Here is a 27,311-nt window from a genome sequence, read left to right as displayed (position 1 = left end):
TAATTGTAGAAAAGTGGTAGTGCAAAATGGTAAAGAACCCAAAAATGAAAATTTTCACAAATTTTCCCAGAAAACAGGAATTTTTTTGTTGCTGAGAAAGTAAAGATTAAATAATTCTTTTATTGGAGTACAGACAAACCGTCTATACATTTGTACATATATCTTAGGTCTGTTTAAACTGAATTTCATTCGTCAACAGTTTTAACTTGCAGAACTTGTAATAATTTAATTGTGAAAATTTTTTTTGTTGGAAAAGAGCAGTGGGGTATTTGGCCTTGGTTTACCTGTATTTGGGAGTGGTAAGACTGCTTATTTTTCGCAATATGTATAACAGTAAGTGCTTGTAAAAAAAGAAAATTTTTATCTTCCAAGTGAATTTCAGATTCCCCTTAATCTCAGCATTTGAAATTTTAACTAAAAGTGCAGTATGGATGTATTATTTGAGAAAGTTGGGAATCATCCATTATTTAGTCCTTGTCTTAATATCTCTTGTATTAGTTATTTTGATTTCTGAATGGAAAAAAATTGAAGTGTCTAGCACATCACAAAATCTGGATTTTTCAAGTCCAGATCCTCGAGGTTTTATTGCAACCGCAACCTTGGAAGATAACATATACAATCTTGGGCTGGCCTGGAATTTTTGCATTTCATCTGTTTGGTCAGTCATTCTCTGAAGGTGTTATGGACAAAGTGATGACCTTCAAAAGTCATTGGTTAACTTATCATCCTGAAGTAGCCTGAACAAAATGTTTAGTGTTTGGTTTTCAAATTGCTCACTCTCATCTACCTCAAGCCAACAAATTCCACTGCAGTCTGTAGACCTCCAATCTGTTCTCCAGAACAGATGGTTCTCCTTTAAGACTGCCAGGCATTTCTACCTCCAGCGAGTTCCCTTTTCTGGATTTTGTGGCTTGGTTTTGAAGGAGAGGCTACTTTGTATGCCATGTTTTCTTTATAAGGAGACTTATTTTGGTCCTTGTATAAAACCAAGGCCTAGAGGGCAGCCCTTTCTTAAGGTCCAGAAGGATATTTTTCCAGAGATGGAAACCATCTTTGAAAATTTTGAATTTTCCTAGTATGATCTCAACTTTTGATTCTGTGAACCCTCTGTCAAGCATTAGGGGAGTCATCAATGGATGAAGTTTTTTTTTTATCTTCTCCATGAATCTTCTTTTTTGTCAGTATAGAAGAGTGCATATATCATCTGCTAAGATCCTCAAATTTAATATGGCAGTCAGTTCCAACCTCTCTTTCAGACATTATTGTGGGTTACTGAAAATAACTGCTTTTGTTTTCTGTAAGAACTTTGAAAGAATATATTTATACCAATTAAGGTGGCAGGACATTTCTAAAAAAAAAAAAAAAACTTGTTTAATTTCAGTGAATAGTTTCCCTTTGGATAAAGTAACTTATCACGAGGGATTACACTATTCTCTGGGAGGAGGATTTTACTAAGTACAGGCCACCTTAAAGCCATTTGGAAACACTACTTCAGTATTGAGCACCAGTTTATGTTTGCCACCTCCCTTCCTCAGGGACGTCACAAGTACCTCATTACATTCAGATGTAGTGAAGGTAGTCATATACACTTAGCACTAGCACTCACTTGACTGACGCTGCTATCACTTAATATTACTTATTGCTGTCCTTCAGGTGATTATTCAGATCTATGTTGTCAAGTGAGTATTCATACCAAAGAAGGCAAAGGCTGTAATTTTGTAAGGAAACAAAAATGTTTTGTGGAATACAAACCACTTTCTCTTTCCCATCTGATTGGGTGGAGAGATGATGTTAACCTGAGTGGTGCAGTTGCCATTCTCTTTTAAATTCTTAGTCAATATGTCAAAGTACCTAAGTAATAGACTTAAGTAAGGTATGGTTTATATTTTACAAAAAAAGTCAGTTATTAAAGGGTAGCACTTATTTGCACTTAATTGTGGAAATCCTCTATTTATATGCAATACCTATCTTTTCTCGCTTTTCTGGCCTAGCTGAGCATCTTTCATTCTGTATAAATGTTGAGACACCAATTGAAGTAACGTTTGAATTTTTATCATGCAAGTTCAGTTGTTTGAAAGGCATTTCATGTGCCTTTACAGTTTGTTGTATTTGTGTAAGTGACAAGAATTTCATATTTCTTCACAGTCTGTGTAGTTGTATGTTGGGTATATTTCCATGTGCATTCTAGGGTATGTTTCCATGTGCATTCTACTAGGTCACACAAAAGATGATGTTGTTGGATGTTATTGTTAAAAAGTTTGTTCAGATTACACATTAGAGGATTGACACAAAAAGAGCTAAAAAAAAAAAAATCTGGTTGGTCAGTTACCAAGAGCTGTAATTACATTTTTATTGAGGTTTTCTTACATAGTGGAAAAACTTGTTTAACCATTTATTCTTCTTTAAGAAGTATGTCAAATGAAACTACAGCATCAGCTGTAGGACCAGTATATATTATCATAGGCATGGAAGAGTTGAAAAGACATATAGTAGGGTTCTAAAATCATTCATTTTTGAGCTTCCTTTGTGTACTGGCTACTTATTACCTGAGAGCTTGAGGCAAGCCCATTGGGATGATAATTTTTGGAATAAGAATATTAATAATAATATATTCTTAGGACTCTGTTGTATTTACCTTTCCTGCACATGTCATCATTGGGAGGGAAGGGTTTATGAACTATGGAAGTGCACTTTTAATCTCCTCTTTTGCCCCATATCCATATTTGTAGGTTTGCTTTTTCATCTAATTTTTGCAGCACTTGTATATAGTTTTGAATTTGTTTCTCCCTTTTGAGGCTTTATTCCTGTATTCCAAAGTGTTTTTTTTCTGCTGATTTCTTTGCATTTAGTTTAGTTTTAGTTTTGTTATATTCTAATCTTCCTGTTTCTAAGTGTGAGTGTTTTCCTTGCTGTCTAAAGCCACCTCTCTTGCATGCTGCTGTATATTCCTATAGATTACTTTTGCTAGCAAAACCATCACATATTCAATGAAGTAAGTGTTTTTTATCTTCCTTTTTCCTTTGCCCATTATCTCTTATTAAAATATATTGCACAGTTATTTTATTCTGACAAAGCATGTCATTTTTTCTAATGATAATATGGAATAATCATTAAAATTAGATTGTTGAATTTTTTCCAGTTGTAAGAAATATTTCTCAAACATATTCAAAAATTCCTAAGTAGTGAATAAATCATAATAATGAAATAGATACTAAATTTGTATGTAAGTACATCTGTTGCTAATCTGTTTCCTTCACAGCCTTGGCATCCGGGGTGTGGTCCACTGAGTGGCTATGGCTCCTTCCATCACCAGTATTGGTTGGATGACCGCCTTATAGCTGTGGGAGTGCTGGATATTTTACCCCATTGTGTATCTTCTGTGTATCTGTATTACGACCCAGAATTCTCCTTTTTATCTTTAGGCACTTATGCATCTCTAAGGTATGTCTGTTTTGATTTTAAACTCTGGGTTTTACATTCGTTATTTTTTCTGCTTAAGTTTACTTTGTTTACTTTTACTTGATGCAAGTAAAATGGCCAGGTCAAGATACAAAGCCATAGGTTGTTTACAAACATGACATCAGTTATCTCCTGTTGACAGTACAATTTTTTAAGATAGATTATTTCAATTAGAGTCATGGTAAACGGTTATTTTTTTAATTCTGTGTTGGGTTCTCCCATTCTTTACTTACCAGGTAGAAATCTCCAAGCATGAAAAATGTTATCCTATTAACTGACCATCATTGCCCTCAGTGCTGTGTAACAAAGAGCCTGTGAAAAATTCCATCACCCATGACTTTTGTTTTTACTCCAACCAACATATCTTTTCATCTCCAAACTCGTCTCATATTTCTCAGACAATAGGTCTGGGTCTTCCAGCTCTTCTGGTGCCTAAAGTAGCCCAGTTGACACTATAACGTACTGTGTATTCTCCACTGGGTGGTGTGAAGGATATATCCAACTACTGTATCTCCATCTGCCCTCCTTCATTATCTCATCTACATATGGAACTTCCGTAGTGTCTCATATAGTATCATTTATCACTCTCTTGCCATCTGATTCCTAATAGGCAGTCTCCGGTTAACAGCAGGGGTTTGGTTATCGGCCGAGCGCCTGTAACTGAAAATCGCTGTTAACCGAATGTGCCTATGATCCGCTTAACGGCGCTGTTAAGGGGTTCATCAGCATTGATAAACTGCCCACCGGTGCCAAAAATCGGTTAACATCGTCATTAGCCAAGTGCTGTAAAACTGATGTTGCCATTAACAAATGCCATCATTAACTGGGGACTCCCTGTATTCTTCTTAGAGTTTTATTCGGAAATCAACAAGATAGTTTCATAGCCACACCATGATTCATGTCTGTATACCATATTATACAGATTTTACTAGACTATTGCATAATCTTACTTTCATCTGCAGTTCCATCCAAGTTGATTTCCAAATTTTATACAGCCGGCCATTGCTTGATTTGCCTTTTTAAGTCTCTCAATTAATTCCAATTCAGGAGAGCCTGTATTGGATATCAATGTTCCCAAATATTTGAAGTTATAAGTGTCACTGATCCTTTCTCTATCTAATGTCATTTCTTCCTTTTGTGCATACTCTTTCTCATTTTCTGTTTTCCTTATATTTATCCCAGTTTACATCCCCAGATATATGATGAATTCTGTTAAATTATACAAAAAATGTATTTTTGCAAAAAAAATGGAGAAAAAAAAATTTGTCTATCAATGTTACTGCTTTTATTGTAACATAACCACTATCCACTTAAAACCTTGTCCTCATATAACCATCGCATAATTGTCTATTTCACCCCTCATTTTTGTGACGGTCCAAAGTTCAGGTCCACGTGCCTTATCTCTTCACTTTTGTTTTTATCCCTCACTGGTTTTGTAGGACTTGGTGTTAAAAATATTTTTTCCATATTTTTCTCTTATCAGTGAAATGGTTTTTATCACAGACCCTTTAAATCATAAATATCCTGAACCGTATAGATCACTTCCAGACGTACCAACTTGAAACATTGCAAGGAAAAATTCCAGTAACCAAGACATCATGCTTATGCATTCTTCTGTATTCCTCACTTAGTCCAGAGATGCTACTGTTCTCCCAGGATTAACAATCATTTTCTGTTGTTTTTTTGTGGATTTATTACTTATGCATTCTCATATATCTTCATTTTCATAATTTGGATGCAGGTATTTTGTGAGTTGACTTTAGTAACCGTTTGGCACACCTTTTGATTCATGTATGTTTGCAGTTTTTCACTTATGCCATGTAATATTCATTGAGTTGAGGGTATTTCAGTAATCAGTAATTTTCAATAAAATATTTTCTATTTATCAAGTTTCATATTCATTTTCAGTTAAGTCTACTGTTGGGTTTAGTCTTTCAGAATGTAATGGGTTGTTACATAGCTTTTAACCCTGCCTTACTTTGGTTGGGCCTTTAAATTTGCCCAGTATGTTTACTTCTGTAGTGGTCATAGTTACCTACAGCACTCTGTTTTGTCTCTGCTAATTCCAGGTTGTTTGTTTTGTCCTTTATCAAGGAAATGTTATGTTCATTATGCCTCACCACCATACTTATGTAAGGATGGCAAATCTTGTAGCAAGTTTGTCATCCTTAGAGAAGGACCCAACATTTACAGTGCTCTTTGGATAGGGGCCAACAGCATTCCCATGAACTGATTTGTGAGTTGTGTAAGGATTGGTCCCATATTCTGTACTTGCACCAGCATGTCTGCAAGCAGCATTCTGCATTGTCTGCAGTCATCTTGTTATGTCACTACCGAATCGATGGATTCATCTCCTCATACCACTACTGCAATTATGAAATCACAAGTGTCCTTGGATGAAGCTTATGACTCCTCATTATCTCCTCTCAGTACCATGAAAACCTCACAAAGAAGGCTTTCTCCAATCTTTAATTCCAGTTTCTTTTCACCAGAGTAGTTCTTACCTTGATTAATGTCACCCCCGCCTGTCTACTCCTGGTAGGAATCTGCCCATTTTGTCTGCTACATTTGATGCTTCTGCTTTTGTATCATCCATTTAACTCCCCATTTCCTTCTCAGGCTGAATCTTCATCCTTATTGCTGACTTCTTGCATTTGCTGCTGTTGAATGTTGGGCAAGTGCAAAAGTCAGTGCGTTAGTGGCTGCCTCATGTCTTGATACCCCCTGTCTCACTGTCAGAGTCTGTTCCTCCTTCAGTTCTGGGGTTACTGCATGACATTGTCATTCTTGCTGCTTTGTCACTTACACGTGGGAGCATTTGTGCTTCCTTCTATTTCTGGATAATTATCCAATGGGCTCCTCTGCATTGGCATACATTAATGTGGCCATGTATTCATTAACCATATATTTGGGCATTCCTGTATCAACATCTAGGAGTATTGTATCTTATATGAATATTCAGGCTTCAACCAGCAACATACATCAAGCTTTGGAAATAAACTGGGTAAGGAAATTTTGTCAAAATGTTCATCATTTTCCTGTTTTAAAGAACTGTGAACTAAAAGATAAAAATTAAATTGTGTTATTAAAGTCAAATCCTTGGGACTATATGACCATTAAGTATTTTGACTTTGTGACCTGGACACTCGTGGATCCTTGACTGCTCTTGTGTATTCAGCCATTTCTGCCTATATGTCAGAGTCTCTTGTCTTTGGCTGTTGCTCAACCTAGTTTATCCCATTGCACTTGTAAACCCTCCTGCTTATGTGTAACTGGTTACCACAACTCTTGCTCCAACACTCACTGCCTCTGATGTTTTCATTTTGTTATCCACATCGGTGTTGGCTACCTTTGTGACTCGTGTCAACACCTTCTACCTTGCCTGCCCCATTTCCTACTTTATCCTGGGTGCCCCCACCTATGGAGTTATCTTCCCAGGCTATGTTTTCACGGTTCATACCTACCTATGGAGTTATCTTCCCAGGCTATGTTTTCACGGTTCATACCTAATCTCCTTACTTTTGACCCCCAGTGATTCTCATTCTGAATGAAGACAGCCCTCTACTTTGTCTGGTTGTCCTTTCATTCTTCAAATAGTTCCTTGCTTGTTGCATATGCTCCTATTGCCTCCTGCTTCTCAAGCAATCTCTTTGCTCCAAGACTACTGCTCCACTGACTATTGCTATGTCATCTGTCCATTCCACCTCTTTGCCTACCCCTGACCCATCAGGAGTTAGGGCCTAATCTTATTCACCTGGTTCTCTTCAAACTCCCAGAAGGTATGATTTGATTTGGCTTTGGACTTGGTTTTAGCTAATGAAGATTTTGACAAAAAGTCTGTTGAAGACTTATGCACCCTTCAAGATACCTCTTTGTGGAGATCTTTAATCATGTCTGTGATGTAACAAGATTAGGCATCAAAGGAGGCCTTTGTGTGAATCATTCATAACTCCTCTACATAACTAAGCTGAAGTTTCTGGCTCTAAGACATGGAACCTTTTGCTGATTATGACATTATGCTGTGTATGGCTGGCTGTAGTTCCAGTAGAAGTTACAACAGGCCCTTGAGGGCGGGCAGTCATCTCCCTTCTCCAGGTCAGCACCTGAGGAGGTTCTTTTAGATACAGTTCTTGCAGGCTTATCTCCATAAGCATGGAAATTATTACCCAGGATGCCACTGCTCATTCAGACTTCATCCCACTGGATGGACTGCTTTGGAGATGGACTCTGTTTAGAGTTTCTGTAGGAAGATTCTCAGGCTTGTGAACTGGCCCGAGTGGACATTGTCATCCTTGTCTTGGGCCCACTCTTTTAATCCTGCCTCCTATATTGTGATTCAGGCTTTTGATGGTTAATGGATTTGTACAGAAAAACTATCTTTTACAATGAAAACAGATTTTATGCAAACCCACTGATCATAACTTAGTGCCCTCCACCATTCCCCTCTTCCTTCAGATGGAGGATAGCAAAGAAGATGGAAAGAGCAGGGTATCTTGGAATTGTCTGAGCATTGTAGTTGGATCTTTCATAGCACTGTTTCAAGTTGGTATGCCAGGATGCCTTCTGCACTGTTAAGGCTATTTATGATGATTGGATTTGTAAAAAAAAAAAAAAAAAAACTTGTTTCATAGTAAAAATATAGTCTAGCTTTGCCCTTGTGCTTACTACTTTTTCTTTCATACTTTCACTTTTTACTTAGGTATTGTATGTGTATATTTGTATGTTTATTGTAAATCAAACTGTGGTCCAAGTGATTACATCAAGAGGGCTTTTGGTGTTGTATTGTACCTTATTACATGTGGGTTTGTATATATTTTAGTACCCATAACTCTAATGAAAATGTTTGTTAATTTCAAAAGTTATGCACATCTTTTGAGTTCCAGAAATGCCAGAAATCTTCTTTTAATATATTACAGAGAGCTTGCACTTACACGGGAATTGCAGCGCACTGCAGCAGCACTCAAGTGGTATTACATGGGATTCTACATACATTCGTGTCCTAAAATGCGCTATAAAGGGAACTACTCTCCTTCGTTTCTCCTTTGCCCTGAGACATACATTTGGGTACCTATTGAAAAAGCAACCCCTAAACTAGATTTAGCCGAGTATTCAAGATTGAACGAAGATACATCAGCTAGAGATTATTATGGAGAAGTAGACCTCAACAGAGTAAGTATAATATCTGAAGTTACACTTTGCCATAAAGTTTACACTTCTGGCTATAGTTACATAATGCACTTAGCACTGCTTAGTTTCTGCTTGGAGGTATATTGATAATTTCCCTCATAAAGTGGCTTTTATGTATGGTAATTGTTATATAGTTTATGGAGAAGACCAGTACTGCAGGAAATGCATAGCTTGAATTTCTTGAGTCTGCCTTTTTTATATTTCTGTTTTGCATTTTGTCTTCATCAAATTTTCTTAATTTTGTTGTATTTTCCACTGTCCGGCTAAGCGTTGGAAAAGTCATAGTGGTGAAGTCCTGTTATTACTCCATCATAGTTAATCTTTTTGTCTGGTGTACCCTTATTACTCTGCTGTTGTATTTTTCCATAGTTGCATCAGTACGTTAGTTTTTTGCTTCTTTTTAGTCTAGCCTGGAAGGGAGAGACAACTGAGAGGGCGAAGGAGTGTTGCAAAATACGTTCAGCATTTACGGTTCACACATACAAGACACACTATAGCTGATACCCTCTTGCAGGGTGCAGTCAGACTGGATGATTGTATTTCCAGTTTATTTCAGACACAGTACAGCTTCTTGTTCGTTGTTGGTTGAGGAAGTGTTTCAGATTTTATTTGAAAGATATTTCAAAAGGTGCTATCATGACATCTTATGGTTACAGTAGCATAGTTTATCCTGTTTTCAGGTAATTACATAATTTAAATATTCTGAACTAGCAGAGAAATAATATTCAGGGTTTTTCAGTATTTTTTTTTTATTGCAGTGAAACTTTTCCCTTGTGTTTCATTTGGTATTCCTCTCTTCCATGTGTGACTTGATCATCTGTTACCGATATATATACTCTTCAGTTCTATAGTTTTGCAGTGGCTTGTGTTTGACAGACAGAAGATTGGTAATGCTCCTATGCATGCATCACCTGGATTCATGGGTTCATGGCTGTCAGCTGCCTCTTTTTTTATGTGTAGTGTTATAAGCGTGTAACATTGCCCAGAGAAATTATTTAAAGTCTTAAAATCACTGCATCATCTTTTTGCACAACTTTTCATCAATTCACCTTTTTAATGTGATGATGGTAGTTAACTTTAATAACCCCTTGACAAGTAGATCCTTTGCAGATTTGTTAACAAGGGGTGATTTTTAATCACGGTCATACCTCAGTTAATGGACTTCATACATTACAGAAGGCTGTCCTTTAACCAAAATGTCCTTAAACCAAGCAAATTTTTCCCATAAGAAATAATGGGAATTGGATTAATCCATCCCAGACTTCCAAATATGCAGTATTATACAAAAAGCATAAACAGAGTAAATAGCTGAAATATATGCAAATATGTCTCACTTTACATGTAATTGGGAGAGTTGATGGCCTATGTGGAAGGTGGTGAGGGGAGGAGAGATGTTATTGTTTGGTAGGGAACCCCTCTTCCTTAAAAACAACTGGCACATGTGCCTATGAGGTTGATTCTTTTTTCTCTCTTTCTACTGCTCTCTTTTTGAGACTTGCTATGTTTCTTTTTCTAACTAAAAACCTGCCCAGTTATGTTTGTTTTTGCTTGCATTATAAAATGATCCTAACGCAAGAGATAGCATTGTCGTTCAGCAGGTCTATAACATGGTTTTTTACAGCTTTATCAGGGTGATAGTTTTCAAGGAAACTGCAGTTCCCACCATTTTTTACATTTCTTTTATTAATGTACTAGGGACATCATCCCTTGCCCCCTCCTCTGAAGACACTCCATAGCAGTTTTCTGTTGCTGCCCCTGAAGGTCTTGCAGTTCTTATCATCATCACTGACCTTCAAGCCCATGGACTTGACGTCAAGAGATACAGTCTACTCCATAACAGGCTCAACATTGCTGGCTTTGTCTAGCCTTCCTAGGAGCAATGATGACTTGAATATTGACTCTACTTAGCACTCAACTGTGAAAAAACTCACTCACACACAATTCAGTAGTGATGTGCACCAAGCAAGACTCATGCATAGACTGAACCTTCACTTTTAACATGTCACCTACTTGACATGTTAATCTCATGCATGTTTTAACCAGTTGTCTTTGTCTGTCCTTTAAATGAGGAGACATCTTTTAATAGGATTTTTCCTTGTACAAGATATCCTTTAACCAAATTGTTTGTTTAGCAAGGCATCCATTAACATTTATGACTGAATTCTTGTCTGTTTTGACTCTCAAGTCTTCACTCAGGTTAGCACAAGTTTTCATTGTTTTTTTTGGGGCGGGGTTATTTTTGGTATTTTCAGTAGTTTTGGTTTTAAGGGGTTAGCTGGTTAACTGATTGTGTAAGTGTCAGGTGCCTGTATTTTTCTTATTCCTTCACAGTTCTCTCTGGTGCATTAACATTGTCATGTATTTCTTACCGTTTTATTTTCCTTTTGGCAAAAACATTATTCATAATTTTTTTAAAATATACAATTTGTGAGTTTTTACCTTTGATTTTTTGGGGGTAATTTTTGGCACCCTTGCCCTCATTAATTTTGTACCTCTGAAAATGTTATTTTCTTGATAAAATTAAGTTTCATGTATACTTACCAAGTAATTACATAGCTATAGTTTCCACTAGCTCGGCAGCTTAAATTTTAAAAATCGCGGTAGCGCTTCGATAGTTTAGTGTAGGTTGCAAACCCCGCCCACCAACAGGAGTACTGGAAAACGACTTAGTAGAAAACCTCATTCTATTCATTCTGTTTATGCCCATATGTCCATGAGAGGGAAGGAGGGTGGGCTCCAATCCGTAATTACTTGGTAATTATATATATGAAACTTGATTTCATCATGAAAATAACATTTTCATATAAGTAACTTAGCAAGTAATTGCATAGCTGAATCTACATTGAGAGGAGGTGGGATGCATGGGCATATTCTACTCCAAAACATTAAGTTATGGTAATGACTTTGAAATAGAAAAGTTGCTACCATTGAAGACAATGCTTGTCATTTCCTTATTTGGTAAGAGAGCTAATGTAGGTAATTACTGCCTCTGGTTGGTGCTCATCTTAACCTGTAGTGGCATGGCGGTATAGCCCTGCAGTGTAGTGGCATGGCGGTATAGCCCTGCAGTGTCTCTGCTTAGGTGGGAGCTTTGCAGCGAAGGATATGTCCGATGCCTAGCAAAGCATCAATAAATGCCCTTGCCCTTGGTGCAGTAGCACAAGAAAAACCAGACAATGTTTTCACCTACACTGAAAACACCACAACCCATCCACTGAGACTGGTGGGTACTCCAGGCGCATTGTACCCCCTGGCTCCCAAAAATTCAACGCCGTACTTTAAGGCGAAGAGATAGTAGGAGAAAAGAGAGATTCCTATGCTTCCTCTCCCAGTACCATGCCAACCCCTGGTAATGGCCCCAAGGTACTGCAATTTTCAAACAATGTTTCAACTTCTTTCAAATAGTGAGACGCAAAGATCGGTTTGCACTTCCAGTAGGCCGACTGCAGAATGGAAGGGAGTGACATATGTGCCTGAAAGCTAATAAGGAAGAGACTGTCCTGATGTCATGAGCTTTCACTGTAAAAGTAGGCAAAATGTTGTCCTGAATCTGCGAATGCGCCTCGGAAATTAAGTCTTTGACGAAGGACAATGTGTTCTTAGTCGGAGGGTGAGACGGGTTCTTGATGGAGCACCAGAGGTTACTGGATGGTCCTCTGATCTTCTCGGTCCTGCTCGGGTAATACCTTAAAGCCCTAGCAGAACAAAAAAAACTTCTTTCTCAGAGCCAAGGTATCCGTTAAGGTCTTAACCCTTAAACGCCGAGCCTCTATTTACAAAAACGTCTCCCGTATGCCCCATGGCGTTCGGTGAGTTAGCCGAAGCGGAAAAAAGTTTTTATCAAAAATCACAGCACGCTTAGTTTTTAAGATTAAGAGTTCATTTTTGGCTCCTTTTTTGTCATTGCCTGAAGTTTAATATGCAACCATCAGAAATGAAAAAAAATATCATTATCGTATATAAATATTGGAATATATGACAGCGAAAAAAAACTCTTATATAATTGTATACAAATCGTGCTGTAAGCACAACAGTTAAAGCTAATGAGTTAATTTTTTTTAGTTGTATTGTACACTAAATTGCGATGATTTTGGTATATAACAAATTGTAAAACGATCAAAGCAACACAGAGAAAATATTATCACAAAATGATGCATGAATTGTGAACGCACGGACGTAAAAAATGTTTTTTCAAAAATTCACCATAAATCGAAATATTGTGCTAGAGACTTCCCGTTTGTTGAAATTGAAGCTAATTGATTGAATATTACTAGACTGTAAGTGTTTTAGCTTACAATTGCAGTTTTCGACCATTTCGGTCGAGTTAAAGTTGACCGAAAGTCGAATTTTTCTATTTATTGTGATTTATATGAAAATATTTCAAAACTGATAAAAGCTACAACCATGAGTTATTTTCTGTTGTATTCTACATGAAATTGCACACATTTTCATATATAAAACTTTATGTAACGACTAATATAAAACGGTGCAAATATTATGACAACGAGACGAGAGAATTTCTGAGATGTTCGGCCGAGTGACGCGCAGAGCGTAAGGAAAATGTTTTTTCAAAATTCACTATAAATCGAAGTATTGTGCTAGAGACTTCCAATTTATTGCAAAATGAAGGTAAACGATTGAATATTACTAGAATGTAAGAGTTTTAGCTTACAATTGCGTTTTACCATTTGGTCGAGTTAAAGTTGACCGAAGGTTGAAATTTTGGCAGTTATCGTGATTTATGTGAAAATATTTCAAAACTGATAAAAGCTACAACCATGAGCTATCTTCTGTTGTATTCTACATGAAATTGCGCACATTTTCATATATAAAAGTTTATGTAACGACTAATGTAAAACGATGCAAACATTACGACAACATGACGAAAAGAATTTCTGAGATTTCGGGCGAGTTTTTTTTTTTTTTTTTTTTTTTCAGAAATTCACCATAAATCGAAATATTGTGCTAGAGACTTCCAGTTTGTTGCAAAATGAAGGTACATGATTGAATATTACTAGAATGTAAGAGTTTTAGCTTATAATTGCGTTTTTTGACCATTTCGGTCAAGTTAAAGTTGACTGAAGCTTGAAATTTTGGCAGTTATCGTGATTTATATGAAAATATTTCCAAACTGATAAAAGCTACAACCATGAGTTATTTTCTGTTGTATTCTATTTGAAATTGCGCACATTTCCATATATAAAACTTTATGTAACGACTAATATAAAACAGTGCAAACATTACGACAACGTGACAAAAGAATTTCTGCGGACGTAAGAAAAAAGTTTTTTCAAAAATTCACCATAAATCGAAATATTGTGCTAGAGACTTCCAATTGGTTGCAAAATGAAGGTAAATGATTGAATATTACTAGAATGTAAGAGTTTTAGCTTACAATTGCGTTTTTACCATTTCGGTCAAGTCAAAGTTGACCGAAGGTTGAAATTTTGGCAGTTATCGTGATTTATATGAAAATATTTCAAAACTGATAAAAGCTACAACCATGAGTTATTTTCTGTTGTATTGTACATGAAATTGCACACATTTTCATATATAAAACTTTATGTAACGGCTAATATAGAACAGTGCAAAATTACGACAAAATGACGAAAGAATTTCTGAAATTTTCGGCCGAGTTACTGCTGGTGTAAGAAAAAGTTTTTTCAAAAATTCACCATAAATCGAAATATTGTGCTAGAGACTTCCAATTTGTTGCAAAATGAAGGTACATGATTGAATATTACTAGAATGTAAGAGTTTTAGCTTACAATTGCGTTTTTCGACCATTTCGGTCGAGTCAAATATGACCGAAGGTTGAAATTTTTTGTAGTCGACGTACGGTACGTCCACTTGGCACCCAACAGACAATTTTAGTTGACGTATGATACGTCCAGTAGGCATTTAAGGGTTAATAGAGAAAGAACGGGGCCAGGGCTTGGAAGGGTCCTCATTCTTGGCTAAAAATCCAAGGGTAAAGAAGCAAACTGCATCCCCTTGTGAAAAAATTTACATTTTATCGATGTCTTGGAACTCGTTAATATGTTAGCAGTAGCCAAGGCCACAAGAAGAGTCTTCCAAGTAAGGTTTCTCTGAGAAGAGGAACAAAGGAGTTGAAAAGCGTGACTTTCGGCCACTTCAATGCTACATCCAGGTTCCAGGAGACCGGATTTGCCTTTCCTACTTATGCGTATAAAAAGACTTGACAAGGTCGTCAAGATTTAGGATTAACGCAAGATTCAGGACCCCTGTGCTTAAACACTGAACTAAACACAGCTCGATACTCTTTAATGGTGGAGAACAAGAGAGTCCTAGTTTTCTTCGGATAAAGAAGGAAGTCCGCAGTTTGGGTCACAGACGTCTCAGAAGAAGAGACAGTGAGTCTGAGACACCAGCTTCGGAAAATCGCTCACTTAGCTTGGAAGATGCGGCTAGGAAATCAATGCCTTCATCTTGCAGTAGTCCCTGCAGTGCATCTTGAAAACTCTTACGCTCTGACAAGCTTCCGGACAGTCTGAAGCCTGTCAGGGCAAGAACGGACAACCCTTTGGTATCTCTTGAAGTGAGGTTGTCTGAGTAGACATGGTTTTTAGGGGAAGGAGTCTCGGAAAGTCCACCCACCACTGTAGCAGGTCCAGGAACCATTCTTTCATGGGCCAGAACGGGGCTATGAGAATCATCATAACATTGCGATGAGTCTAAGGCTTGTTCAGCACTTCCCTGACCATGTTGAAGGGCGGAAAGGCGTAGCCCAAGAGGGCTCCTTGACCTAGAACCAAGGAGTCTAAATAGAAGTCTAAGTCTGGGCTCAGAGGATGAAGGGCTTTCCTTTCAAAAGTATATGTTCGGACCGCCACCATGCTGGTCCAGCTTGATTATTGGGTTTATGGGAAATGTGTAGGTGTCCAGCTGTGTTTCCCTGTGAGAAGTTTGCCTAACTTGACGAACGTCTTGAAGGACAACAGAGTCCCTAATAAGCTCATCCACTGATGGGCCGAGCAAGACAAAGGGGTTAGAAACTTGTGCGCTGTCTGAAGGGAGCTGGCAATTTTCTTGGCAGAAGGAGAAACCCGAAAAGTCCAAGAGTTGAGATTCATCCCCAAATAGAGGAACTTTTGCGAAGGGGCTGTCTGGGACTTCTGAAGGTAGATGATAATTCCCATTTCCTGAGACAGGAGATGTACAAGACCTTCGTGCACATTTTCCTCTTAAGGGGATCGAAGAGGGAAGTTATCCAGATATAGGCTAATGTTAATGCCCACTAAATGAAATCATTTGCTAGAGGAGCAAGGACTCGATTGAACACTTGAGGTGCCGTAGAGAGGCTAAAGTAAAGAGCCCAAAACTGGAGATTTACCTGGTGCTGGGCAGTCGGGTGGCGCCAGGCACTCTGAGAGGAGACAACTGTTTAGATGCTGGCACGGGGCGCCTGAATGGAGGATGAACCTTAGATACTTCCTGAAGTCCTGATGGAAGGGAAAGTGGAAGCATGCTTCCTGTATATCCAAGGTTATCATCCAGTTACCCTGTTGAATGGATGAATGGACTGAATGGTTCATCTCCATCTGAACTTCGTCAGCCAGATGAAGAGGTCGAGGGTGCTTACGTTGAAGACTGTTCTCCAAACTCCAGTGATTTGGGGACCACAAACAGATGGTAGAAGAAGCCCTCTGAGTTGATGTCCTCAACTTCTTCTATGACTCTTTTTTGAAGGATAGAGGAGACTTCCTCCAAAATGGCAGAATGTTCTCCCGAGCCTCTTGAGTAGGCCGTCAAAACGATGAGAGAAGGGACCGAAGGAGGGCTCTCCACTTCTCCCAAAACTCGAAAAGACTGGCTCCCACTTGTGCACAGAGGACTTCCTCCTCATTTCTTGGTTAAGGACTTGAGCTCCTCTTGATAGTTCTTGTTCGGCTCAGCTCATCTGTCGGAATATTTAGTTTGCCCCGAAAAATCGAGTGATTAGAATCACCTGATTTGATCTGTCTACAGTAGAAGGTCTCTTACTATCTGGCAGGGAGAAAAGAGTAAGAGCCACCTTGTTTTCATATGCACGGTAAGGCTGTGGTATTGTTTGGATGGACTGCCGCAGTCTTGTGAACTAGGGTCAAGAAGCACTGAAGCCCTAAGTGAATAGCTTTCAGCTCTCTGACATTGATGAAGTTCTGTTCTTCAGGAGACACATCCTGGAAACTTCTTGGTCAGGAAGCGGGCATTGGAGCAGGTCCTAGATTGGATTTGGGCATATTCCCATGAAAGGAATGTTGCTGGAGAGGAGAGACTGTCTTAGGAACAAACGCGGACGAATTCTGGGGGTGTTTGGAAGAGTGCTCCAGAAGATCTTGAGTTGACATCTATTAAAAGTCTGACTTCTGGGTCTGAGTGACTTCTTTAGTGGAATGGGCGCACTAAAAATATCTTTCCTTCAAAACCTCCAAAGAGAAAAGTGCCACAAATTCAAGAGAGCCATCCATGAAAGTTTATTGCATGAGGAAGGACTCTTAGCCAGTCCGAGGTGAAGTCTCCACAAAACATTGCAATCTTCAATCTTCTTGGCTAGTGCTCTCACCATCCAGTCAAAGAAACTGAAAGCTTCAAACAACTCAAAGAGGTCTTGACAAGGAGGTCAAGTTCTGCCAACGAAAAACATAATTTTCGCTGACGAAAACGCCGATCGTCAGGAAGAAGGAACTTCCCTGGTGGCGTAGGAAAGAAACCTCCTACAGATTAAGTGCGAGGGATGAAAAATGAAGGAAGCCCTACCTTGCTCCCTCTTAGCAGAAAACCAAATTTCAACCTCCTTGAGTGTCTTCCTAAAGATGAGGAAAGCACCATGTAGGGAGCCTAGGTCTGTCATCTGGATGGCTCCTCATCAGGACAGTCAAGGTAGGTGAGACTGGGGCTAGCAGGAGCCAAAAAAAGGGTAGGAAAGCTCACCCACAAGTACTGAAGGAGAGCTGCATAGGCTAGGAGACCTGCAGTCGGAAACGGGCGCTTGGCACTCTGAGCAGGAGATTGATACTGAAGAGTTAGTGCTAGGCCAGGCACAGGAGTACTAGGTGGATTAAAAGTAGGAGGGCTAGTAGCAGGAGGAAAAGGCAGAAAGGAGGAGAGGGAGGAATAGTAGAGCTATCTTCTAACCTAGGCTAGGGTAGAATTCTAAGCTAAGGGAAGCTCGTTTCTTCGTTCTAGAGGCCTATTTCCTTACTGTCTCCATCTAACTTGTCTAGTTGAGGTTCAAGTACCTTCTACTGATGCTAACCATTACATTTAGCACAAGTTTTCTCCATACTATATTTCTGCCCCCTACATTTAATGCAAATTGTATGAGAATCATGTGAAGATTGATTAATCTGGTTTGCAACTTTCACTACATTAGCAAAAATAGGTGAACTTGAATCAGACATAATAATAACCAAAGAACTAGAAAAAATGATCCTGAAAGCTATTAAAGCTTGAAGGCTACTCAAAAAAGCAATAATACTTCACCAAAATCCAGCCATACAACCGAAAATCAGTAAACAAAAGCTGCAGCAAACCCCCAATGTTACTCGAGAGTTGGCTGAAGCAGAATGAGGTTTTTTGCCAAGTCGTTTTCCAGTACTTCCGTTGGTGGGTAGGGTTTGCCACCTACCCTAAACTATCAAAGTGCTACTTGGTAAGTATGAAATTGTGTTTTTTATCATATGCTAGTGGAAATTCTGCCCCCATGTGTTTACATAATTTATCATTTTTTGACATATAACACATTCATTTGTGCTTTTGTTCTTACTTTTGAGATGCTGCACAACCTTGTATTCGCTTGCCAAGCAAGCTTTGTTCCGTACTTATTTGCTGAACCTGTAGTGAAACCCTCATCTGTTGAGTAGTGGGTGTTTTAGGCGTGCTTACCCAATCTTACCTGCTCTGCATCTGTGGACTTGTTACCGTTCCTCTTCAGACGGAGTTGCAACAGTTAGACCAGGCAAATGTTTGGATCTTCTGCTGAGATTTCTTAAGCTTGACATTGCAATGGACAGTGGCTACCTGAAGGTAGATGAAGCAATACATAGGATAGTTATTTAAATCCATTTTTACCACCACTACTATCCCAGCCCCAGGTTTAATGGTCCACTTCCATGGCATTTTGTATAGGTCAACCAAATAATGGTTCATACAAGACACCACAGCAGAGCATTTTAAGGGGAGCACTGATGCCATAAGGCCCCATTATAAAGTAAATGATTGTTTCTACCATATTATTGAAGGGATTTGCTTCAAGTTTTTACCACCTATTCTACAACTAATAATGAAAATTCTCTCATGGGGAAATTTAGACATTTAGAAAAATAAGCATTTAGTTTTGAAAAGAGTAAGTTTTGAGAAAACAGCAAAACAAAACAAAATTTTTGGACTTGAAGGAATCCTGAAAGAATCAGGACAGTGAGTTATCCTTGTATCATTATAACCTGTTTTTTCTATGATGCTACCACTAAAGAGAATGGGATATTTTAATGGGTGACAGTTATTTTTGTACAAATTTTTTTGACATTTTTTGTACATGCCTTTTTACAATTTGTCGTTCACAGTGCCATACAAGCGATGAACAAAATTGTCCGTGAACCAATCTTAACTTTTTTTTTTTTTTAGCAGTACCGCTTCAAGATATTTTTATTTACACATAAAACAATCCAAAACAGTGGTATAACTTGATTCTATCCAGAATTTATCTTATAGACTTCTTTTTACAAGTTTTTTACAATTTGTGGTTCACAGTGCCATACAAGCCATACAAAAATGTCAATAAACCAGTCTAAAAAAAATTTTTATCATTAACGCTTAAGAATATGTTTATTTAGACATAAAACAGTTGAAAACTGTTAACTAAAAACTGATCATTCCTCGAAATTTGGCGGTCGTTGCGCCCAGTGAAGAAGTTTGCAAGCAATAGCTTTGTATGAGGAAAACAAATTTTTTTTCAAAAGAAATTAATTTGTTTCACTGTGAACCCATCACACATACGCAGCCTGAATGGCAATGTAGTAGGGGATATTCAAACTTGCCAGTGCCTTAGAATTCCAATTGTGAGCTTCAGGATCCATGTAGAGTTCTTGGTGACTGAAGTAGGTAAGAGACTTGTCTCTGACCCGTACAAGGGGCGCACAAGAAAGGGTGTACCTCTGAGATTATAATAATGTTCTTGTCATGTGTAGGTGGTGGCTGACTCAGGAGAAGACAGCTTTTACCATTTATGTTAGACATAGTATTTAGTAACCCTGGAATTTTCCAAGGATGCCATAAATGAAGGGATGAGAAAAAAGTTAAATTGATGAAGATACCCTAAGTTCTCTTCTGGAGGTAAAATCTGCTCTCTTGCTACTGTTAGTCCTAGGTAATACATATCCACTTGCTTAGGTGCTACCTCCTATGGATAGACATTAACAGAAGTTGACTAGCACCTTCAGGTGCTTGTACTTGATAGTAGTGGTGTTAAGGTTGCATTTAAAAAAATAGATATGCTAATAACTCTATTCCATGGGCCAGAATTTTAACTTGTGCAGCTTCATCAGCTGTCGCATTGCAGTAAGCTATAATTTGCCTATGCCCTAGCAGATGGTGTCCCTAAAAATTAGGTTGCAGCTTCATCAGCTGTCGCATTGCAGTAAGCTATAAATTGCCTATGCCCTAGCAGATGGTGTCCCTAAAAATTAGGTTCTTAAAACAACCTATTGAAAACAGTCCAGAAGAGCTGCTTCAAGAATCTCTTGTCCTCATGAGGGAAAGGCAAACTGCTCTAATAGGACAAAGAATTTCATCTTCATTACTCAGCAGGAAGCAAGAGAAGGTATTGCAGAGGGTGTAGTGGAATGGCCAAGGCTGCGTGGGAACTCCTGCCCTAAGCATAGAGGACTTGCAGAGAATGTGAATCTTGCAGACCTGTTTTGAGAACTCAAAGGCCAAGAAAAAAATAATTCTTCAGTGTGAGATCAACAGCATGGATATCCTGCATGGGTTTGTAGTGGCATGGTAAGGCTTCTCAAAAATGAAGAAATCCCTCAGGGTGCTGATTCACTTTTCTGAGTTATACTGAAGAACCCACATCTAGTCCATAAAGCTCAAGGACCTGTAGCCCTTGATGGCTGAAACTGACAATTATTTTCAGTATCTAAGGAAAAGGAGGAAGCCTGCTATTAGATGGATAATGGAATCTGGTGGATTAATAAACCTCTCACTGTACCAGCTGCAGTCTGGTGATGATTTAGGCTGTTGTTGCAGTAAACTATTCGTATGAAGCAGCAAAGACTACTACACTCCTGGATATCCTAGTTATCCACCAACATGAACAAGAGATTTCAGCTTAATCCAGAGGAGCTATTTAGGTCATCTTCAGGTTTTTGGGAGCCTGAAACTTATCAAGACTTCTTTGCCGAGTTAAGCATCTGTCCTCCAGGCTGCTGGATCTGGTTGTGATGAAGAGTAAATTGACAGCTGGGAGTTTTGAGACACATTGGTTTTACTAACACTGTGCCCAACTAATATCAGTGCCATACAGATTTCCAGATCCAGCAACCATTTTGAAAAATGATCTTGCGTCCTGAGACAGAGGCTGCCCATGATTACATTGTGTTGCATTGGATGATTGGTTGAACAATCTTAGATCTTGTGCCGTGCTACCTCTTCTTTCTTAGTAATAAGATCCAAATTGCCTGGTAGTCTAGAGGAGTGTCCTTACCATGGTTTGATGCTGCCATGTATAGCAGAATCTCTAGAGAAAGAATTATTGTTACTATTCTCACTAGTATGTGCCTTGAATCCTGCCCCCATCAAAGCTTCTCGAGGATGGTGTCCAAGACTGTAACTAGAAATTTAGACATTTATGAATCATCTGATCATCTGTAGAGAACATGTTTTGAAGCAGGTAAGGTTAACAAGTTTATCTACGCAAACTTGAAGAGAAAAGGCCAAAATAAAAGTGAAATATGTATAAGAAATAATGGGTTGTGAATAAAGAGCTGCAGGCAGTCTTGCAATAAAGAAAAGCAATGTGGAAATTTAGTTACTTTTAAGAGTACTATAGACATTAATAGAGAAGCTATTACCTGCTATATGCATGAATACTTATTTAGCACATTTACAGTACTACTACTGCTCTTCTATCTGTCAGACAAAAGACTGCAGTGACTGAGAAATTTGAAGACTTGAGAGTGCACGGTGTATGGGTTCTGGTGAAAGTTCCTAATTTTCATAGATTTATGGTACGTATTTACTCATTAGGTACCTTTATATTAATGACAACATTTTTCTGTTTCAGATTAAAATTCTTTACGATCAAGACTTGATATTATATGAAATGTATCAGAGGCTTAATCCCAAGGGGGATGATGAAGATGAGGTGAAAGAATATGCTTCCCTTGTAGGTGCTAAGAGTGCCCATTCAATGGTATTGTACCGTGGCTAAAGTACTTACATTTTTTTGAAGTGTATGAAAACTTTAGTCTCTCTGTTTTAATTTAATAGGAAAGACATTTTTTTATTTAATGTATACAAATGAGATATATTTTAATCAGGTGATTCATATAGAGAAAGTATATATTTTATTTGTAGAGTCTGCAGAGGGTGAGTTTCAGGTGAAGTGAAAGTATGCTAGTCCTTTTAGGATATTTTACTTCTTTTCCTTCAGGGCCTTATAAAGTGCAATTTGTATAAAATGGAAGGATAAAATTTATGAAAGGTATTAGGAATTATTCTTTGATTTGGACGAGCAGGTGTTGCTAATCCCAAAATCAGGTTTAATGTTCATTGAAACTAAATACTGGTAGCATTATTTTGTGGTTTGTTTTAATTAGTTTAATATTAATATTGCCATAGATTGAAGTATCTTAGAATTGTCCAAGGAGAATGAAACACCTGACTTTGATTCCAAAGGGTATAAAAAGAAGAAATTGTGTTGTTGTTTTAAGGTGGTACATGGTACCATTATATTTTATTTTTTATAGACATTAATTTACAGTAGTAAAACTTAGAGCTACTGAAACTTACTTTTCCCTTAGGTACAAGTATATTCTACCACATGAGCAGCAGACTTTCTCTGAATGTTTCTCTCTATAATTCTTATTTACTGTTTTCATTTTAGAATACAATTTATTTTCATATGATATAGTGTCCTTCTGTTTTATGAAAGAGTAATTTTATCAAGTATCTAGACTTGTTTGACAGTTCTTGAAATTGTTTTCTATTCCCAGTAATTATATTAATCAAAATATACAGTAATGTATACTTTTTATATTCAGTTGCATTTAGCTTTATGTACTGCTTTTATGTATACCAAAATGTATTCAGAATCATGTTTCAGTAGTAAATAACTTTTTCATAGAATTGTTGGATGCATTATGTAAATTAAAGGTTACAGTCGTTTAGAAGTTTTGAACTTCTGCTCATCTTTTAGATAATATTTGGTGCACAGCTAATCCTACTTTCTTCATGCAAAAAATTTAGTTTCATAAATTACTTGTAACTGAACATATTGAACAGTGTAACATACCACTGAAAAGCCTTTGCAAGTATACCTTCATACTGTTGGCTGTAAATTGTAGCCATTGAAAAGAACCAATTTTCCAATGTAGACAAGGACTAAATTAGCTATTAACACTTTGTTGACATTAATTCATAACTGTCAAGATATTGCAAGGTTTTTACACGAGGTGTTGAAAGTGAAAAGCTAGTACACACAACTAAATGAGCTGATCCAGAGGAAATAATTTTCTTATTTTCGGTTAATTACATTTATTTGAGTTGATTACTAAAGTAAGTATACTCAGTTGAAAACTGACACTTTTGTGCTTTCCTTTGGGCAACGACACATTCTATATTGTGTATTGCAGCAAAAGCTGTCATGCACCAATATCAGTGGTCATTCATGCCTTGTGATGGATGGGCATCAGTTGTAAGCTCGTTTGAGATAATATTTTCACGATAAAATATAAGGTTTTTATAGTAAATGTTGCTTAAATGTACTTTCAGTGTTTGATATTTTTTTTTTACCAGATTTAAATTGTAAAGATGGCCCATAATTCATAATTGTGGAATTTTAAGTGCCTAGTGTATGGAATATGCCTTTAGTAAATTGGGAAAATGCCCATATTATTTTAAAATGTCTTATGTGCTTTAATTAAATTCAATTTGATTTATGTGCCTCTTAAGACTTTAAATACCAAATTTGGCAGTATACCAAGTGGTTACTTGATTTTTAAAAAAGTTCACCCTAAGTTTGCAAATGTCCTTGAAAGCAGGTACAAGTTTATTTGAGGTTGATAGGGTGACTTCCCAGGTAGAGGACCATGCAGGTAGCAATCATTCATTTGCCTGCAATATTTAACATTTTGATTCCTAATTGCAAGGTGGCTTGTAGCAGACTGACTCCCAAGCAATTTTATTATTATTATTATTATTATTATTATTATTATTATTATTATTATCATCTCAGAAAAGGTAGAAACAAAATTGTAATTGAATATTTTGTTTTAACCTTATAGTTTTTACAGTTTTAATATTGTCATTATCAAGAACTTAGAGAAAAATAGTTTAAATATATACTACTAGGAATATGAATCAGTCATATTAGTGTAAAAATTTGGATTAAATGCTGAAAACTGCTAATGCTAATGATAAAAAATTGAAACAGTAGTGAAAGACCAAAAGTATTTTTAAATGTCTAAAACCTAATGATCAGAAAACCTTATTAGTGGAACCAAAGCTTCCTTGCTACCTTGCATTCAAGGCTTAAGTAAATGTAGGGATTGTTTGAGGACAAAAAACACCTTAAAAAGGAAAAAGGATGTCTATGCAGTAAATACAGTGTGTCTGTTAGCAGTACAATTTTGGCCTAGTATAACAGAGAAAGTATTCTTAGTTCTGCAGTTATTGTACCAGGCACAGTTTGTAAATATAAATATAGTACACAGAAAGGTCCAGACAAATAAAAAGAAAAAAGAGTATGAAAGAGACTGTAGAGAATATGTATGTATGTATGTACAAGTGTGTGCTGTAAAAAGCAAACATCAAGCCAAAGGGAAGATAGATGATGAAGTATGGAAGGTAAAGCAATTTCATTATTTATAAGGGAATCTGAAACCAAGGGCAAAACCATTATATATCTACTGAGATTATTGTAATCTCTTGGCTGTTACTTTTGCTGTTAATGCCTGATTCAACTTCTTGTTGAAACATCCATATATTGAGCATAATCATTGGTTTGTTCTCAAGTTCTTATGGTTCCTACTTGCTCTATGAAATCTGTTGTCAAAATGTACTGGGAACATTTTACTGTACAAGGGAATATTTTTTAAGTCTTTGTTCCCTGTAAGGGTAGATTTTTTCCATAAAATATTTTCTCTGCATTAACATTTCCATATCTTCTTGACATGCCAAGTAGGGAAATGAGTTATTCTTTGAATTCATGTTAAATGAAATCTTCCTTTATTTGTGTACATCATTATATTTTGCATTTTACAACCTTGCTGGAATTGTCTGTATTTTAACTTTATACTGCCTCATTGATGAAATGTTTTATTTCATGCAGAACATTATCTTCATGGAATATCAGCCTAATTACATTTTAAATGAGGGCACTATACTGAAATTTTAATGGAGGAACTGATGTTCCACATAAATTTTTTAAAATGTCATTACTAGTGGAATATTTACATTTATAAATTATATATGGAAAGATGACATGGCTACATAAATGTTCTTTAGCATTAATTATGAAGATGGTTTTCTAAATAAATCTTGGTATTTCATTTTATCATAAAAGAAATTTTGGTTTCTGTTAGATAATTATATTTTTACTGAGATGTCTATTGTGGCAGGGTTCAGATTTCTTTGAAAATGGTAAGGTTATAGTTTTGTCAATTGTCAAGATTGCTTAAGTTCCCTGATGCCCTTGGAAAGTAAAGGAAATGAATTATGAGTTCAGATGCCATCAGTATAACTTGCATAAACCATTAGTTGAGATTTAATTCATTGTTAATATACTACAAAACACAATAAAACACTGTTTTCAAAAACAAAAGTTTTCGTACAAACCCAATAATCTTTTATATACCTGTATTCATGAACATTTGGGGTACAAGTAGAGGCATACAGTATGATTAATGGAGTTGTGTTGAAACTAGTAATAATACTGTTCAGCAGATAGTGTACCCAAGATGTATCCTGGTGATTTGATTTAAGAAAATTACTTTTTTTTTCATAAATTTCCTGCTGTGATTAAAGCTCACGGACTGTTATAAAATAATTATATGAAATTGTTTTTTATTGACATATAATCCTTTACATCACTTGGAGTCAAGATAGTAATTTTTTTCAACTTACTCAGCCATTTTGACAAATTTTTAAAATTCGCATATTTTCTGGGTATACAAACTAGAGCCTTATATGATAGGACATATCCTGTAGCAGGAGGTGGCACAGTTGTTGAACTTGGTAACTAGATAGTTAACTAGTGCTAAAGGGAGTGAGTGGGGGAATAGTGCCCCTCACTCAGTATCATACTGACTCTAGCCACTTTTTCCTCAGCCTCAGGTCCCGTTTGGCAAATTGTCCACAAGTATCGGTAAATGCACCCATGCAAAGAGAGAAAATCCCCCCCTCTTTGCTTGGCCAGGAAACCCTATGGCTGTGCTGTAACAAAAACACTACTGAAGTAACTTGTCGACTATACTTGGAAACCTGCAGCAAGCAACACTTCCCATGCTCCCAGCACTCAGACCTGCAGATAGGACAATTCTTATGGCCAGAAGAATCCCCCCACAAATATTACTGAAAAGTGTTCAAGCCCTCCTTCAGTTCATCTAAACACTGATACACTTCAGGAGGAGGGAGAGTTCGTAGAGCTCCCCATGAGGGGTTCTTGTTGTCCCATCCAGCACTTCTGTGAAATGCACCAGGAGAGAAGGGCTATAGTGGAGAGCCACAGTGGCCAAGGATAACCCTCCAAAGGTGCTATGACTGTTCTTGCTAGGACAGAAATCAGTGCTGTACCTCCCCAAGTTTGTATCCTACAGGCATACCTAGATACTTGTCTGCTAATTGGGTATGAAATCTAACTAAATCTTTTTGCCCCATTTGTTAGAAGACAGTAGGAGGACTTTCCCCCAGAGAAGAAGCCTATGAGAAATTCATTGATAAGGTAATACTTATAGTGTAAACATAGCAGAAGTCTAAGACAGCATTCATGTGGATACCCAGTAACCACCTGAAGACTTGTCTTTGGTCTGACAGTTTCAAAAGCAATGGTCCAGTAGCAAATATGAATAGGAAAAATCTTGAGAGTTCTGATAGATAGGCACTGCCAAGTACATTTCTTGGAACTGTCCAAGGATGAAGTCATTCCCTATGGTGCCAAACTAAACACAGCACATACTCTTTGATAGATCGGGTTTGGAGACCAAACTCCACTCCCTGTGGACCTCTTAAAAGAGGCGCTTGTGAACTTTGGAGACTGGTTCCTCTTGACTTCAGCAACTCTTCATCATCTCTGTAGACCCTACTTGCAAGGCTTGAGGTCTTGGAGAACCTGAAGGGACGATAAGATGCTATTGGTGTCTGAGAGAGTTAAGGACAGTAGTCTTGGTAGACAACCAACCTTTTAAAATGTAGAAGCCAAAATAATGGGATAGTTACAAAAT

At 37.4% G+C, this 27,311-nt stretch overlaps 1 protein-coding gene across 4 annotated transcripts in view; it reads left to right on the top strand.

Annotated features, from left to right (window-relative positions):
* Ate1 (arginyltransferase 1) overlaps window positions 1-25,928 on the top strand; it is a 78,339-nt gene extending 52,411 nt beyond the window's left edge. For 2 of the 4 annotated variants that reach the window (XM_067120347.1, XM_067120346.1), the window contains exons 8-10: window positions 3,260-3,441; window positions 8,376-8,628; window positions 21,935-25,928. In XM_067120347.1, the coding sequence (XP_066976448.1) occupies window positions 3,260-3,441; window positions 8,376-8,628; window positions 21,935-22,081 (582 nt within the window). In that variant the 3' untranslated portion in view covers window positions 22,082-25,928. The remainder of the gene's footprint in view (window positions 1-3,259; window positions 3,442-8,375; window positions 8,629-21,934) is intronic. The other 2 variants (XM_067120349.1, XM_067120348.1) reach the window with 1 other exon arrangement.
* Window positions 25,929-27,311: the final 1,383 nt, after the last annotated feature.

The sequence above is a fragment of the Macrobrachium rosenbergii genome, chromosome 18, assembly GCF_040412425.1.
Source record: "Macrobrachium rosenbergii isolate ZJJX-2024 chromosome 18, ASM4041242v1, whole genome shotgun sequence".
Classification (NCBI taxonomy): Eukaryota; Metazoa; Arthropoda; class Malacostraca; order Decapoda; family Palaemonidae; genus Macrobrachium; species Macrobrachium rosenbergii.
The sequence above is the reverse complement of the archived record's forward strand: the minus strand, read 5'-3'. Positions and strand labels throughout refer to the sequence as shown.